The sequence below is a fragment of the Excalfactoria chinensis genome, chromosome 2 (assembly GCF_039878825.1).
Source record: "Excalfactoria chinensis isolate bCotChi1 chromosome 2, bCotChi1.hap2, whole genome shotgun sequence".
Classification (NCBI taxonomy): Eukaryota; Metazoa; Chordata; class Aves; order Galliformes; family Phasianidae; genus Excalfactoria; species Excalfactoria chinensis.
Genome location: NC_092826.1, coordinates 41,510,212 through 41,529,039, shown reverse-complemented (window position 1 = coordinate 41,529,039; position 18,828 = coordinate 41,510,212). Strand labels below are relative to the sequence as shown.

General features: G+C 35.6%; 1 protein-coding gene across 1 annotated transcript; it reads right to left on the bottom strand.

Annotated features, from left to right (window-relative positions):
* Positions 1–2,976: 2,976 nt before the first annotated feature.
* On the bottom strand, positions 2,977–18,440 carry LOC140248419 (desmocollin-2-like). Its single transcript, XM_072329134.1, has 13 exons — positions 18,381–18,440; positions 17,028–17,183; positions 16,018–16,162; positions 14,543–14,709; positions 13,138–13,272; positions 11,656–11,841; positions 10,095–10,354; positions 9,771–9,913; positions 8,130–8,345; positions 7,333–7,557; positions 5,336–5,457; positions 4,066–4,299; positions 2,977–3,320 (listed from the first exon to the last, which is right to left on the bottom strand). Exons 1-13 carry the CDS (start codon positions 18,423–18,425, stop codon positions 3,123–3,125), a joined length of 2,232 nt encoding a protein of 743 aa, XP_072185235.1. The 5' UTR covers positions 18,426–18,440; the 3' UTR covers positions 2,977–3,122.
* Positions 18,441–18,828: the final 388 nt, after the last annotated feature.

Genomic DNA, 18,828 nt, shown 5'->3' with positions numbered 1-18,828 from the left:
AGCAATATGTAACATTCCTGGACTAATCAATTACAACTTCCTGACAAAAGAGATCAAGATTACAGTGAGGTGCTTTGCTGAATTTCATTCTCACAAGCAAGACGATGCTCAATGGGTATGTGAAAACCAAAGACACCCTTGGCTGAAGTGATAAGATGACACAGTTCAGGATCCTGATAATAGGGTGAAAAACAAGATCACAGACCTACCCTTCAGGAGAGCAGACTTTGGCCTCTTCAAAGATCTACCTGGTAGAGCCTAATGGAATAAGTCCCACAAGAAAACTGGCTAGCTTACGATATAAAACAGCATAAGAAATGAACTCTTTCTGTGGAAGTTCCTTTTATTTTGCAAAAATTTATTGCTCACTGTTGTACAAAATAGTAAAACAATGTCATTGCTTGCAGAACTAGGTAATTTGGGTGTGATCTAGTTGAATAAAACAAATTTTCACAATTTTTAATGTGATCCAAGACAATAACAACCAGTGGATTTATACATTTTAAAATATTTCATTTGTACGTTTTACACAAATATTATTTGGTAAAACAGTATTCGTAAACGTTAATGCAACATACTAAGTCTCCAGTCACATGATTAAAACATACACTGAAAACATTTTACAGCTAACATTTTAAGGCATCTCAATTACATTTCTACACTTCGTTTTACAGAAACAGTCCATTCAGTTTAGTTAATTCACTTGCAATAACCTATTACATTTGTTGAAATGTAAAAGAAATGTATATCTTTAATGTAAATTAGAGTAGAACACATTGTTTTACTTTCAATAAGTTATTACTTTAACTCTGAAGTTAGCAACCATGGAAGTCAATTCAAGTTCAAATAAATTTGGTCCATTCTTTTCAAGTAAAACTACCAGTATATTTTATGAGGAAAGAAATTATTTCTAGAGGTTTCTCTATCCCACCCCAAAAGTAATTTTCAAAGAGCGTATTTTGTTATTTATCCTAGGTCACATCCTGAATTATAGGATGCATATATAATGAAAAATAATAATAAGGGGAGAAAGGGAAGGATATTAACATCACCTTAAGTGTATGGCTAATAAATGAAGACATGGGACAGAAAGTGAGAACATCACTAGGAGATAAGATCTTCACCAGGAATCAATCAACACAGCTCCACTGACATCAGCAGTGCTATCCTGACTTATACTAGCCACAGATCTGCCTAACCATGGATAACGTATAGCAAAACCCATTTATATTACTGATAAGGAAAAGTAGTGTTTGCATGAGTAATGTTAACTTCTTTTTTAATTAAGTTCTGGACATCATGGTTCTCATCTAAAATTCTGCTGTTGATGACTGTCACTCCTATCACTCACTGGCAGCGGTTGTAGTTCATCTCCAATTTGAAATAACACTGAAATATATTTAATATAATTAACAAGCTCATTCTTACCAGAAATTGCCTGAAGCCCCTTTACAGCATGAGACAGGATTTAAAAGTGTTATTTTAGAACTTTATTGACTCATATTATTATGAGTTTTCACTGACCATAATCTGTGGAACAAACTGCAATCGCTCAAAATCAGCAGAAGCTGCACACTGCACACTGAAATTCACAGCAATGTGACTCTTTGTTGGTACAAAGTAATTCCTTCTTAGATAATAAACTATAGTAAATTTTTAAAAGTATCTAAGACATTTGATTATGGAGCAAATGCTAAAAGCAGAATTAGAAAAATAGAGATAAGTAACTGCATGAAGTTTGTCTTACTCGTAGACAGGAAGACATTCTTTCAAGGCACAAGAGAATTCCCAGAGTGCAGAGGACAACCAGGAGTGCAATTATTAAGAATATACAAAACCTAGGAAGCAGAAACTGAATTCCAGAAATAGCTTACGACAACACTTAGATTACTCTACTGTCATCTACCATATGTATCATATGTATTACAAATTCAAGATACAAGTACATACAAAACATATAAATGATATGTACGCACATCTCTTAAAATAACAAATGGGATTCATATGATCTCTGTCGAAGAACTGTAAGAATGCATTCCTCTACAACCACTGCATAACGCACTTTGAACTGACTCTTTATCTCAGTATACTTTTACATCTGAAATAGTGCTACCTCTAAAACACATTATTAGTGAGTACATGTTCAGACCATTCAGGCTGCAACTTCTGCCAGTTCTACTTACAGAAAGAGAGTCTCATGATGTCCACAACTAGAGGAGTAAAGAAGGTATGCTGGACAAAACTCTTGGCAATGTTCATTTCTGTAATGATACTACATTAAACTCACAAGAAACTGAGGTACAAACTTCTATCAAGTAAAAACGAGAATCATCTTGCATTCATTTAAAAGTACAATAGTTACCCCTTGTTTCCTGTTGTTTTTTTTTTTTTTTTTTAATTTCTTATTTCCTTAAAAGAAAAATATATATGTGCATACAATGCTGATATCCTACGTGTTGTTGCCATCAATCCCTTGGGATAGCAAGTTTGATGGGTAGTAACCCATTAGGAGAAAAATATATTTTTGAATATTATTTTACATATATACAATATATATATACTTAACTTTCAATCAAAATATAAAATTTTCCAGTGTAGTCATTGGTATTTTTTTATTTTAACATGAGAAAGTGTTTTGTATCTCACATATGCTTGGTTCATACGTTAAAAATTAACAAGGCACTTGATATCCACCAGTAATGTTTTTGGTTTTATTTCTACAGATCTATAAGAAAACAAAGAAACAGAGAGAAAAGCTTTCCTTTTCCAAAGCAAAAAAATAAAATAAATTTTCCAGGATGACATACTAAGTTTTGTATTTCAAGCACCCACAAAGAATAGGAAGTATAAACTAAATAGAAAACAGTATTACTCTATGAATGTAATCTAAAGAAACAATGTTCTGAATCCTTTACTTTTGATGTCTTGTAGGTATATAAAAAAAATATGCCGTACATTTAATGTGTTACTTACACTCTCACCGCTAAATTGATTTTGATAAACCTTTCCCCCAGAAAGCAAGAGGAGAAAGAATCTGTTGCATTCAATTCCAAAACACCTAATATCACAAAAGTAGGACAGCCACTTATTTACAGTTTTTTTCAGCACCATGGAAGACTTGTTTATCTTTTTATACATGTTTCTGCCAATGTCCTAAACTTGGGTTCCAGCTGATCTAAGAAGTCAAGTGCCTCTTCTTCATGCTGATCACTGCAGCAGCCTACAGAGCCAGCCAAGGATCCTTTTCCTTCATAGTTATATGAAAGGAGATAATCTTCAGAATGTTTCTGTTCTTCATCCTGTCTGCATAGATGCACCTTCTGCATAGGAAGAGAACACATTATTATTTTCTTAAATTGTTATTCTAAAAAGATTGCAGAAAAATAATTTTTCTTTTGATTTACCTTTCATTGATTAATTTTTAATCAGAGTGTGTCCTCTAATGGATTCCTACATACAAAAAATGCACATGAATGGTCTATATCATTAAGATTATAAAATATAAATATTAATAAAGAAATCATTTCTACTATTTACGTATGCAACAAGAGAAGATGAAGAACCTGTTTAAATAACCAGCCAGACAACTAAAATCCACTCAAAACTGAACAACTGATACATAGAAGTAGTTAGTCTAGTAGTGAGTTTTTGATCCCCAAAGCGCAGAGTAACTACATTTTGAATGTTGTACATACATTCCTACAACATTGCTAAGATAAATGTCATAGCTTAAGTTAGCGCAAGCAAGCAGTTAGCATAAAAGCAAACAAATTAACAAAAATAAACTCATAAAAGCTTAAGTAATATTATCAGTGAAGTTAAATGATCTAAATGAAAAAAACACATGCTTCTTACAATTTAAGCCAAGAAAAGAAAGTCATTCATGCTTATGCCTCAAAATATATAAGAGCAATATTCCAAAACAGGACACAGACAAGCAATAGAAAAGCAAGGAAGCAAAACAAAACAAAACCAAAGAGCTTTCTAGCCCAAATGCCTTTTTTGGGGAGACTACATGCACTGATCATAACCTACTCTCTAGGAAACCAGTGTTGGAATACTTACTTCTCCTAAACGAGGATGTGTGAAATTATGCCATTCTGAGTAGGAGTATCTACACGTGTCCACCATAGTCTGTCCTCCTCCTCCTTTGACTGACCCCAGCGTCTGATGTCCACCTCCTCTGGTTGATTCCAGGGTATGCCCTCTTCCTTCTACTATTTCAAATGTTTGTTGATCTCCTGTTTTTATTCCACATCCTACTTGATCAGTAGTTTGTAGAGGAATTATATTGTGATCCTAATAAAAGATGTCAACAGTGGAGAAACCTTTGTTTTCATTATCATTTTTACTGTATTTTTTAAACTCAAAAGACAAGAGAGCAATCAGAAACTCTCTACGCTAAAAAATGAAGTGCTTAGTTTTGCACAGTGAAATTTTGAACAATAAGCTATCATTAGAAGTGAAGTCTATAAAGATCAATAAGTGGTCTTCAGAGAAAGATCTTAAGATAGGAGGGAAATCTGTATTTAAGTATGATACTGGATCCTACAAATCAGTTTTTATCCTAACGAAATGCACTATAACCCAAATGTTAGTTTTTTACAATATTACATTAAATGTTTGGTTTGCAAAGTCAACCACCTGTAATTCATTAGATCAGGTATTCAGTCATATAAAAAAGTTCATTCTGTTTTATTTATAAAGTTTGCATACCTTATACAAAAGAAAGAAACAACTAGTATGTAATCACAGAAATTATGCGCTACATTGTATTTTATAAGCAATAACAGAACTGACATCTGTCATCTTTAGGAGAGATTATCTTGGTTTTCAAGTTAAGTAAGCTCGATGGTTTTTAAAGAAATCTTTTCGTTGGTGGGGGACAGAAGAGAAGGGAGATGATTACTCACAATAACTACATGATAAATTTAAAATTCCTTTTCCAAGGAACAGCAACAATGTTTTGCACATATTCAATATGGACAAAGGAGTAAACTTCCATCTAATCCCATTTTTAAAAGTGGCAGATTATAATATTCACCTGGAACTTTCAAACCCAACATTTACAAGTTTGGAAGAAACATTTAGTGGCCAAGAAGAAGCTTCTGCAGTAAAAGCCGGTATTTTTCTTAAATGTATACGGTGCTAATAACTCTGCCTAGAGTAAGAATTTACAAATTTTTGTAAAATATTAAAGCATATGAATGTTCCCTGTGTTCATTACTTATTTTCCATTATTAAACCACTTATTTGCTAATAGGTCTCTATTACTTAGAATGAAATACAATGGCATCATTACACGTTTCTACATTGAAGTAAATAGACAACTTACCATCACTTCTTCTCCTGGAGCTTCTGTATTTGAAATAATTAAGTTGTGATTAGCGCAATCATCAGTCACTTGCCTGTGCATTACCCCAGCACCACAGCAGCCACAAATTGTAATTAGGATTACTGCAAAGAAGTGAGAAAGATGCTATGAAGTTTACCTCAAAACAGTTATTTACTTCTGCTTGAAAGCAAATTTTGTTGTGTTAGCCTAAATGCTTATGTATCATGAATCACTGAAAAATAATACTATGTTTGAAAAGACCCAGACTGAAAAGTGTATAAATGCACACTGTTTTTCAAGTATTACATGAATTTTTCAACATAGCATGGAACTGTAAAATGTATTTTGGTTTCCCCAGAATAAATGCTAGCTTTATGTAAACAGTCTGCAACATTTCAATATAATACAAAAACAAAATCTAGTTGAAAAATCATGTCTTATGCCTATATGAGAACATTGTACAGCACACACAAATTATGTCATAAGGAAATATGTGGGCTGAAGATCCCAGTATCAGAAAGTTCTGCTTCACAGAAAGGATGACAAAAATCCTGAAAGATTCCAAGTATGTTACAGCAATCAGTATAAGAGCAATCTTACTTTATACCTTGAATTCAGCTTACTGTTCTTATAGAAATATTATGTGTAAGACTCAGACAGAAATAATTCTATATAGAAAATTGTGAGCAACTAAACCTCCCTCAAAACAAAGACCTAAATATTTCATTCAGACAGCACCTCTCTTCAGTTTTTAGCTTAAGAATAAGGAAAGCCATGAAGAATAAATCGGTTCTGCCTAACTGTTCACAGAGCAATCCTCTCTAAATGTATAAGCTTCTATGGAAATTGCCCAGGAGCCACTTGGAAGCACAAATAGCAGTTGCAGCTATCAGCAAGGTCTGCATCAATGATTCTAGTGGGTCACCTCTTAGTGCTGGCAGATGTGAAGACAACTATAAAATCACTGAGTGCAGGCTACACCGGGTAAAACCTAACCACAATAAAACAAGTACTTATTGGCTGGGTGCAGTCAAGGGACAATGAGAAAAAGCAAGCCAACATCTCATGCTGTTCCCCTACTCTGCCATCCCAACAGCTGACAATTCCCTCCTGGCTGAATCATGAGTTCAGGAGTTTGACCTGAATGATAAAACATGGAACTATCTGACCTCACAAGTGGGCAGGTCCAAGTGTTGTATCTAAGTAAGAACAACTAGCTGAAATTGAGAAGGGGCAAGGCAAGTTGTCCACTAATGGGAAAAAAATCCACTTTGAGTCATTTGGTACTATAGCATGTCCCCATGTCATAAAAAGTGAGATGATGCCAGTTGGCCTACATCAGAATCTGGTAAAAAGATAAAAAACAAGAACTTGGTGACAGCAATATGTAACAGTAAGGCCATCTCACTGGTTAACAACAATACTGACTTGCTCAGAATCTTCATCCGCAAGCAACTTCAGTAACACAAAACATACTCAAGGGTTTAGTGTGCTATGGAAATACCTAACTTGTCCTTCAACATTATGCTGGCTCCTGTAAAACTTCTTGTTAAACAGTGTCTCAGACTCTATGATTTAATCCAGGATGCATTAAAGATTACCAAAAAAGTTAGGAAATTGACTTCAGACTTCCTATAAATAGGAACGCACAAGCCAAAGTCAGCTGTAAACTTTCACATGAACAAACTGCAGTACTCAGCTGACAGCAGGATCTGGTAATTGCTGTAAATCCCACCCCCTTTTGGTTAGAATGTGTTTTTTTGATCTTGCTAACATGAGCACATAGAACATCATGCATAAAGTGTACTTTTAAGAATAATAAGCAAAAATACACACACGAACTACAAGATGAGAGCTAAAAGTCTTTGATATTGATACAGACAAAGCACGTGCAGTAAAACACTGCTTAGAGTTACACAAGAGACATGTAAAGATGTCTGAATCAGGTTTGAGCAGACAAAGTGTTTTGCACTTGGTAAAATAAAAAGCATACTTACACAGCAATAGCAGTGATCCCAAGATCATTGCAAGGATGGCCCATACACCAAGAGTAACACTCCCAGCACTACGAGCAGCTCCACAGTCACTTGGAGTAACACAATCACAGTAGTTAACTGTAATTTCACTGATTCCCTGCCTTCCTGAACTATCAGACACGCTGACAGGAATAGTGTATGTTCCAAATGGAATATCACCCCTTGGTGAAAGATACACAGACTTTTCTGCAAAAATAAACAAACAAACAAATAAATACAAAACAAGATACAGTTTTAACAGTATATGAAATCCCACTGCCACATCCAGACTGCAAACACAATCTTTCACTCTTACAATTAAGCTGGTGTCAAATCCATATTAATTAGTTTAAAGCTAGTTTTGATGTATTGACACTGAACTACACACAGAATGTGATATTTTGAAGAATTTATACTTTCCACACCTTCTAAATATTAGAATTGAAAAGCAAAACCTTACACAACCTCCTAAAAACATTTAACTTAAAAGTGTGAAGTTAACCAAACTCATTACAGTAAACAATATTGTTTAGGTTTGCTAGCAAAGACTGTCAGCAGAACAAACATTTATTAAAAGGACATCCAGTAATTGGAAAAAGTTAATCCAAATCTCAGTTAATATCACCTCCATTCTTTGATTTTGTTGCTATTTCCCATGAGAATAACCATATTCAGTGGAAAGTGAAATCCATTTAGTCCGCTGCTCTGCTTAGCAAAATAAGTGGCCAGTGGCCATGGCTGAAGGAGAAAGTAAAACTGAGAAGAAAGGCCCAACATACCATTGTGCCGTGTTATCTTCCACATGGAACCCAAGCTACGGTCAGTCATGCGATAGACTAAAGGCATGCTGTAAGAAGTCTCATCTCCATCCCCTGCACTGAGGCAGATTGGTTTTCTGTCTCTGCACATTATATAGTCAGTGACAGAAATTCGTGGATAATTCCTGTCGCAAGGCTGGATGACAACTTGAAGGGTTCCAGTGCCTGTTTTGCCATCTACGAAATAAAAATAATTATTTTACTATTTAATACTAATATTCAATCCTTTCTTTATTTCTAGTCCTAATCTGCACAATGAAGTATCATTAACTGTAACAGCCAAGCTGAGAAGTAAAGTGGAAAGCAAACACGGATTTGGTCTAAAGCAGAGAGGGCCTTCTCGTCGCTTTTTTTTGTCCACTTCACATCTTTGCTTGGCTGATCATACAACAGATCACTCTTCTAAAAACTGCTATATGGAATAAACCAAGGTGGCAGGATTTTCAAGGAACTTGTATTTTCTGGTGACGGAGAAAAAAATTGCCACAGTCAGTGTCATTCATGTGCTGTCCTCCAGTGGGTAATGAAGGGAAAAGATAAAAGAAAGATGGAAAAGGTAGAAAAAAGTCTGCAACTGCAAGTTTGTCCACTCCCGTGGGTGAGAAAGACAGGACAATTTTTCAAGTTAAGTCTGCACTGGAAAAATATAAAAATAAAAATCTGAATTATAGACTCCTTTAAGATGAAGTGCATCTTTTTATATAGTTCAGGATCCCACACAGAAATTCCTTGACTTGCTTTGAAAATTACTTATCTTCTTCTTTGTAATTTGGTCATAGTTAATTGCACCAGTGTGTATCGATACAAACAGAAAGAGTACTACCAATTTAAAATGTCCTAAAGGTCCATGTTTTGTGTGTGTGAATTTCTTTTGTTGTTCACAAGCATCTTACGTGAGTACACATACTGCTCCAACAGGAGGATGAGAAAAGAAGGGTAAATGAAACAAACAAAAGGAGGTTATGGCAAATTGGGAGACAAAAGCAAAAAGGGAAGACTTCCAGTATTTTTGCTCCTGGAAGGAAAATATGCTTCCCTACAACTGATTTCTCCCTCCCCTGGAAACACACTTTCAGATACAGTATGCTTCTTTCAGCTATGAAGTGCACTTTATCACCAAAACCTACATGTAAGAACTGAATCTATCCATCCTAATCTGTTTTTTTTTTTTTCTAACCTAAGAATAGTCAGTGCATGTATAAGTGTTACAGAGAAATTATATCAAATTTACTTCTTAAAAGTGTTGCTTATTTTACATATAACAGAATCTCAAAGAAATTTAAATTGGTGTAGTTCACATGTAATTTTAAGATCCAAGCTTTAAGGAAAGTTACGACACCTAGCTGTAAAGCAACTTCTCAAGGTATGTTTTTTATTCCAGCTGATGTTTTAGCACAGAAAGGCTAATAAATAAATCCTGCCATTGGATGTATAAAGGTTATAATATTACCTAAGCATTTGATAGAACCATCCCAAAAGTAAGACAATGACAACAAACTAAGTGCACATCTGGTCTGAGTCAGTGTAGCTGTAGCTATGTTAAATTTGCACAAGAAATTCTTCTACAAACTACAAATGAAGATGACAACGTTTAGTACTCACTTCTGTCTATTGCGAGGACTGTGATATTGCATTCACCTCGTTTTACTTCTCCTAGATCTCGGTCCAAGACTCTAACAGTTCTGACTTCACCTGATTTTTCATCAATATTGACCCAGTTACACTGTCCAGGTGGTATTTTGTAGCTGTTAAGAATAATTTTCATGTTTAGCTGAAGATCTCAAATACACACGTGTGTATATTTACATATACACACATACCTACACAAATGCATGTATTTACATACACAGATATGTGAATATTCCCCCTTCCCACAGCCCTCCTTGCTTTACTCCAAATAAACTAGTAGACAACACTGTTTCATACCAGATGCCTTCACTATTTCCAGTTTCTGGATCTTCTGCTAGATATTTCCCAATACTTGTCCCAATGTCATCACATTCGCTAGCGTCCATGCGGAAGAAGCAGGGTTTAAACACTGGCCCCTCATCTATATCTAGAACATTCACTGTAACAGTGCAGGTGCTCTGAACAACTTGTTGTGAATGTGGAGCCAGCATGTAGGGTGCCTCATTGTTGACTGCAATCACAAGGATCCTTTGCTTAGAACTTTCATAATCCAGCCCCTGAAACACAGATACACACACACACATATATATATATATACACAAACACACATAGACACACACATTTTTTTTTCCTCCCACTGCCAATATAAAACTTGGCATTCTTTTCTCATAATTATTATTAAGTAAAAATCTGCCATTCTTATTTACAAAAGAAATCAGGTATCAATCTGGAACATCCAGCTTGAGACACAGTAAACGGACAAGATATGAACAATAACCATAAAAAAAGACACATTCTAAGTTTATCAAAGAAAAGAACATGCAAAACAGTCCCTAATAAGGAAATCAGCATCACTGTACATATGTAGATGAATATTCTGCTAAAGAATTAACAACAGAACTGAAATATGAATGAGATGCGTGGAAGGACTTTCTCCTCCTACACCGAACTGGTCATATTTTCATACCAGCACAAGTCAATCATGCTTCATACCAGTACCTAAACTCATTTCCCAGTAAGACATCATATGCTGCAAATATGCCTTAATTTGTAGGGCTGATGAGTAAGTATCTACAAATGTAATTCTTCAGATACGTTTGCCAAGGACATGTTATGCCGTTAATAAAGTTATTTGTATCCTGAAGTTATAATACACTCTGGTCTACTACAGAGCTACACGACATAGAAGAAATTACAGGCATAGCTTTATCATAGATTCATAGAATTGCTAGGTTGGAAAAGACCTCAAAGATCAAAGTCCAAATGCAACCTAACCATAGTACTATAACTCTAAGAACCCAAATGATAAACTTTAATGGTTATCATCAACAAAAAAAAAAGATAGTTTCTCTACTTTTACCACTTACACCTTCAAATATTAATATTAGCCTTCTTTGCTCCTTAGATGTTACCTGTCATTGCACAGCTCTTACAGACGACAGACAGACACTAAAAGCCAAAGCAAGTACAGGCAGAGCAAAACTGCACCCCAGAAAAGCAGACATATACTCACTACTCCGAAAAACAAGGTCTGGAAAATTTTAACTGAAGGTAGTAAATTTGATCAGCTCCCAGAAGGAAGACGGCTGGAGGAGGTGTTCCTCACTCCCCTGATCGCACACATACTCTCACTTCTCTTAAAAACCTGTCCATGAAACATTCCTCAGTTACATTCCTACATCTCAACAACTGAAACCGTGGGACCAGGAAAAGTCACTATGCTCTGCTAGATGGCAAAACACAGAGCAATACTTGAATTCTGCATACACACGATGAGTATTCTGAGTTCTACATTATTGATTATAATAGCAACACCTGAAGATAAAAATGTTGCTCTTAAAGTCCCATTTTTACTTACCTTAACAACACACAAAATTCCTTCATTTGTGTTTCTGTCTGTTGTAATTTCAAAGGTGTGGTCATCATTTCCTCTTATAATTTCATACACAGCTGTGGAGCCAGGTGCTCCAAACTCATCGGCATCAACAGCAGAAATTCTCAGGATGTCTACATTCACTCTGTTTTCTTCCACTTGCGTTTCATACTTGGAGTTATCAAAAGAAAAATAGTTAAATTTAAATCATAGAACACCACTCCACAATTCAGGAGTGAACAACACTGCATTTAAAACTTTAGACCACAATACTGCACTTAAACTCAATGAGCCAATTTACCATGCTGGTGCAATGGCTTATTTCACTTCAATGCATTAATGTACTTCCCCCGCACCCCCTCACACACTGACCAAAACTGGAACCCTTTCCTGCCAACATAGCTCTACACTTACTCCCAGCTATCAGTGATATAAAGCCTGGAATTCTCCTTCCAGGAAAAGGAAAATGAGCACAGTTCTCAAGTTACATCAGCTACAGATGCTCATCTACGTACAATGTAATTAAGAATGGCATTTTAAAAATGCCACAAGTTAAATTATTTTTATACATGTATGTATATATATACACACTATATGTAGATATATATAAACTAAACATAAGAACTTGAAAGGCAAAATATATCTCTACTTGGATGACAATAGACAAAAGAGTTTTATTTATATATACATATTTTTAAAGAGCTGTATCATTCTGTACAGGCTCAAGAAGCAAGCATGGTTCTGAATTAATATTATTGATGATGTTCTACAGTAGCAGAAAGAGAAGATTATGTATATGTATTCTTCACAGATAATGATTTGCTCTCCTTCAATACTGTATTTTATCCATTTTCATACCAACACCTCCTATAACATTTCAGCTGTATATATGCTTATTGAGATACACTGTTTTAAAAAGATAAATTAACCTAGCAATTCAATATCAGCTTTGTTTCCTGGCAAAAGCTTGTGAAAGCTAGCAGTCAAAATTATTTATGTTAAAATGTGAATGAAGAAGGGAAGATAATGAAATTACATCTACTTCATTGACATTAACATGAGTAGTCATTTAGAGGCTGGTCAGTGGTAATGGGGTCCCAAAAATGCTCAGGGGTCAATCTGTACCTCCACCCCCACCCCTTAAAAAAAATAAAAATTAAAAAAAAAAAAAAAATCATAGTATGATTAAATTACAAGATTCATGTGATTGTTCATTACAGAAGTGAATTAGTCATGTTAGCTTTCTCCCAATGGTCATATAAGACCACTGACTCACAAAAACTAATAAAGCAGCAGGTCTAATTATCAAACAATGTAACAACCAATATGGCATTCACAAAGGTCCATGTTGGCATTAACTGTCTGGAGACACTAGGAATCATATTTGAAGAAGCATCCATGGGGAAATCTGAAAGGTGATAAAAATAACTTCTGTAATCTTTAGTCACTTAATTTATGAAGACTTACTTGCAACTGTTTAAAAGTTGGTGCATTGTCATTTGTATCTTCAATCTTAATGACAGCTGTTCCTGTTGTGCACAAACCAAAAGGCTGGCCTGCCATATCTCTCACTTCAATTAATAAAGTGTATGTGGACACCAGCTGAAAAGTAAACAGAAGTTTGATTATTATTATTATTTTAACAGTTACACACAACAGAAATAAATGTTTTATTCTTGTTTGGCAACTCAGCTCCAGAGTGCACTGTTATATTTTTCAGGGGACATGGCTGAATTTAGAGCATTTTCCCTACAGTTCTAGAAGGAAAATAAGTAAAATAGTACTGAGCAGAACTGAGTTCAGCATCTATTAGAAAGTGTAAGCCATATCCTACATCGAATAAAGCTCTCCAGTACATCCACAAATGCCTTTGCTTCCCAGTGTCTGATAGTTTGGAGGACTCAAATAATGTGCCCTTATCTGTTTCACTCTCCCCTGCAGAGTATTCACCCACGTTTCCAGTGCTTTCAGTCTGTGGCTACTTTTCATTAAGCTTATTTCTCTCAAATCACTCACAACAACAAAATGGGTTTTTTGTTTGTTTGTTTCTTTGTTTGTTTTGAAATAACTCTAGAAATACCTGAGCAACCTAGGGAATTAGGGGCTGGAGACAAGAAAGGTGCTTGCAAATCAAGATAGTAGCCCCACTGCAGAACACATGAAAGCAGCATCAGGTTTCCTGAGTAAAAGAAAAAGATCTCCTGCTCCACTTCATAGATTTTTCTTTAAAAGATAAGCAGTGGACATTTTTCAAGCATTAATCTCCTCAGTCACTGTGACTGCTTCCTTAGCAGCTATAGTGATACTCAGTCACTGCATTTTCCTCTTGCTGGCAAATCTGTACCTGATGTGCCTGCAAGTGCACAATTTTGCAATTCACTACTAATGTGGATTTTCACCTATGAAGTGACATAAACATTCCAGAACATAATTATTTTTAACCTAAAGAACTCTAAATATGATAAAAAGTAAAACCTCTCTATCTTCTTTATTTAAAAGCTATCTAACAACAATAAATGGTTTGTACACTTATCTCAGGAAACACTGTGTTACTGTTTAGATTTTACAAATTGGAGAAATTTCTGTTGAGTGCAGGCTGACCAGCTACATGCAGTAAAATTAGTTCATCTTCCCTGTAAAGAAGCAGGGAGCATCCCACGTGGAGCTTCACTAGGAGGAAAGAGTAGTCATGCAATTCACAAACAGAGAAAGAGTAAGAATCCAGTCAGCTCTTCAGTGTTGAATAAGAGAGCAGTAGGAGACTTAGCTAGAAACTTGTAGACAAAGAAAAAAGGTAACATAAATGCTTTATCTGTTGATTCTCATGCTAGGGACTGAAGCAAAGTGTGTGCACTGCTTCAGGAAACATCACCTCTCTGTCCAGATGTGGCGATGACACAGTAATGACACCTGAGTCACCATGCAAAGAAAATGCTCGAGTTACAGAAGGAGTTTGTGACACAATGCGGTATTTCAAAGCAGTATGCAGAGTATACGGCTCATCTCTGTCCTCTGCAGTCACTGTTCCAACAATGACACCTGTAAGCACAATATAGCAATTTTAAGTTACAGAAAAAAATAAATAAATAAATAAAAAATTAAAAAAAAAATCTACAATTAGACAAACATTACTTGAAGAGATATTTCTATTTTAGATTGGTAAAAAGAGCTATTGTCTGTTAGGTTTAAATAAAAGTGGTGTTGAAAACACTGTAAATAGTACGGAAACTATGAGAATAGTGTAAAATTGTCTATTTTACTCTTTTATTTCTTTTTCCTTCTCAAACAATGTTGCCATTATTGACAAAAGAATAATCAAAAGAAATATAAAGAGTCTAGATTTCAGCTACTTATAACTGAACATCCCAAACACAACTGAAAAGGACGTTCAGCAATTTCTGACAGTACAAATTGCAGTTCTGCCCCTTGGGGCATGTTGCTTTCCCAGTTTGTGTGCTTTCACTATTAACCCATAAACTCATGCAGTTGAAAGTAGAAGAGCTCAGAGAATTAAATGCCACTGATGCTCTGAGGATGAATGTGAAGACACTGCCTTCTCTGTGAATTAAGTAAGACACTCCTCACTCTATACACTTAATCTAGGAAATGGCAGGGAATGGCAAACCACTACTTTCCCATTCCTACTCTGTGGCCAGCTATTTTCCTGCTTTTCTTCTCTGTAACATCTGGATTCAGCAACAGGCAAAACCCTGCCCTTCTATGGGTGCAAACAAGCCTTTAATGTGTTTCCAAGAAACATTTAGATGCAGTACTAAGGGACAGGGTTCAGTAAGGAAATATTTATGGTAGGTGGGCAGTTGGACTGGTGATCTTGCAGGTCTTTTCCAATCTTGGTTATTCGATGATTCTTTGATCTTCCGCTGCCCAGACAGAAAGTGCCCTACTTTAATTCAAAACCTTAGACACACGTTGTAATCTTAAACAAAAGGATTTCACACCTTAGAATACCACCAACTTAGTTGTTTAAAATTGTCTTTTAAAGTTGTTGCTCTGGTTTGGTCTTCGCAATCAAAGCATTTAATGGAGGCAGTTCACTGTGGATACATTTTAAAGATGTCTTCTGAATTTATTATACTGTTTAAAGAATACTGAATTATCTCACTTTAAAAAACATTTTTTGACACATTACTTTACACTTTTTTTTTTTTTCTTTAATGGTATTTTGGAATTTCTGATCATTAAAAAAAATTTGAGCTGCTCTTTGAAAATTCAGTCTTTGCTTTAAAGATACTAAGAAATCCCACTGAATTGGACTAAGCAGCACATTACTATGTATTTGATACTGAATGATGCTAAATGTGTTGATCACTTTGAAACAATTCTTACCAGGCTTGGAGTTTTCAGGGACACAAAACTCAAAAACATCCTGTGTAAAATACGGAGCATTATCATTGTCATCCTCTATTCTGATTGTATGCACGAGGGGTACCTCTGGTGAATAACCATCTGGAGTGCTTGCAAAGCAAATGATCTGTAAGACAGAAATTCAGTAATTCACTTCATACTTAGGCACCATGAAGCATTATTACACTTTCAGCTTATTGCAGGAGTCAACAAAAAGAAATGCAGCATTTCAATTGTGCCCTCAAGACCAGCCACCTGGAAGGGGAAGTGACAGCAACACAAAAACTTGAACTATTTCCCCATCTTTCATTTCCCTCACTAGCAATATTTGAGTCACTTTCCCCACCACAAATTTGTCAGGCATCTCTTCAAAGTCTTTTCAACACAATTTTTCAGGTATCACTGAAACAACTTCAGCATTTCTAAAAATTCAGATATAATTATTGCTATTTAGAATGTGATCAAGAAAAGCAGCAAAACTATCTGTTCACTACAACATATTTTAGTTGCAATGCAAAAATAGCACAAATTATGCAGCTATTCAGCTATTATGTTATTTCTACTAGCTGCCTTCTTACACTTCTCAGCCAGTAGAGAGAGCACTCTACCCTGTTAATGAAACAGTAAGCTCAAAAACAGAGCCATCTGGAATTTGTCACAATCTGTTTTCTATGCAGACCTTTTCAACTCTCCCTGAAAAACTCTGGGATGACTTCAGACTCTTCCTAGAAGCAATGCAAATCCAATAGCTCACTGCAACTATGCTGTAATTAGAGCCTAGGCAGTGAAAAGCAAAGCTACTCTCAAGATCTGAATAACCAGCTATTTCTGTATTTGTCATCTGTTTCATCTCTCCAACACTAGACACACCACTCTGAACAGACAGCTGATTATAGATCCTGTCTGCTCCATGTCTCCCCTGTAGCCCAGCTTTCAAACATGCACTACAGAAATAAAAGATGTAACTGTATTTACATTCTGGAGCCCAGTACCTGAAAACTTGGATACTGCTCACGGTCTACTGCGCGAGTAGCAAAGATATTTCCAGTTTCTCTTTCTATGTAAAACAAGCCCTTTGGATCTTGATCAATTCCCGGTCCACTTGCAGAATAATAAATGGTGTAGTTCTGAGCCGTATCTGACTGGACCTACAAAGAACACATTTTTAAGCTCAGGGTAAAACAGCAGCAGCACTCTAACACTTTCTTCCCCTTTCTACAATCACATTTGCAGAAGGAGAAGTTTTCAATGACAAAAATAAAACTCTATTTATTTATTTTCTTTAGCAGCTTAGGCTTCTCTGAATAGGGAAACAGACCAACTTGTAACTGCCTTTCTTTATAAGGCGCATGCATGGGGACAGGTAGTTAATTCAAACTCAAACATTTATCATCATTGAACAATTAAAGAAATGGGAGCATGAGTAGAAAAAAAATACAATTCTGACATTTACTATTTCTAAAATACTGCACTCGTATGCATTCATATGCAGTTGGCTTCTTATTTCTGTCTCTGCTCTAAAGATTTTAGTTTTGGTGCATTCACTGAGAATATGACTTTGAATTAGTGAAGAAAAAGCAAAGAAAAAGGAAAAAGAAAGCAACCTATAGCTTAGTCCAGGAACATGCCAATTTAAATAGCCTCTGTACATCATATGAGAAGCAGAAAGGATGTAACATCAGCAGTTCTCTATTTACAAACAACCCCCTCCCCAAATACTTCCCTTATCTACTGAAAGCCAGAAGTTAGGCAGATAAGATTAGTAGAATGATAGCTCTGTACAGACTCTGTTATTACACTCATACGTATCTGCTACTAGTCATTCTGTAATCTAGAGAAGGTTAGATGCATTAATGATAACTATAGTTCTTGTATTTCTCTTTCATGTCTATTTGTTTTCCTACTGTCTGTTCCTTTCCTAATAACACACAGCTCATGTTTAGTCTTAAACTAAAAATGTCTCTTACAGACATTTACTCCAAAACTCCAAAAAGTATATAATCAGACAAAATTTTATCTTCCCTGCATCTACTGAATCTTCTAAGCAACGTTATAGGATTTTTGTGGAGATTTTCCTGTTTAAATTACACACTTTGTAGATGTGCGCTCTCCTGTCATACTAATGCCCCTCTGCTTTTTACAATTGTAGCACATTTTCAGTTGCTATTACAGCCATAAGTTATTTCAGCTACAGATCTCAAGAAACATAAAACAGAGCAAGACTGAGAAGGAAGAGGAATAGTCTCAGTGGAAAATACAAGAGTGCTCGCTTCTGTTCTTCATGAATCACAACAAACACCTAAAAGGAAGTTGCACTATAAAATTAAGATCTGTATAAAATGTACCTGCTGAATTTGTAGTGGGAAAGGTCCAAGTGAATTCTCTATCATAACAGAAGGAATTGGGCCCCATCGTCTCTTGGTTCTCTTGAGAACTGTATCTCTAGCATGCCTAGTCTTCTGCATGCAGGTCAAAACAAAAGGTAAGAATATACTCATATAACCATATACTTTTGCTTAACTTTCATAACGCTTTTCCCATACATCCACCCCATTTTTCCACAGTGGCTATCCATTTTTCTAAGATCTCTATTTCTGATTATATGTGTGACAGTAATCCAAGAGGATTTTCTTTCACTGCAAACAAGATCTGCCTGAACGCCTCAAACATGGCTTTTAAGATTCTTGACATTCCTTTTTAAGCTCCTCATTAGCATCCTCTCTTTCAAGCAGGATGACTGCAGATTTAATCAACAACTGCCACAAATACACACCATAGTGCAGAGTGCTTGCC

Bases quoted from the DNA above. Each gene is read 5' to 3' on its own strand.
- LOC140248419 (XM_072329134.1), bottom strand. From the start codon at position 18,425: ATGATAGAGAATTCACTTGGACCTTTCCCACTACAAATTCAGCAG. The intron at 14,710-16,017 runs GTAAGAATTGTT...TTGTGCTTACAG, and splicing joins CCCTGAAAACTCCAAGCCTG to GTGTCATTGTTGGAACAGTG. The intron at 9,914-10,094 runs GTATGAAACAGT...TATTCTTAACAG, and splicing joins GGAAATAGTGAAGGCATCTG to CTACAAAATACCACCTGGAC.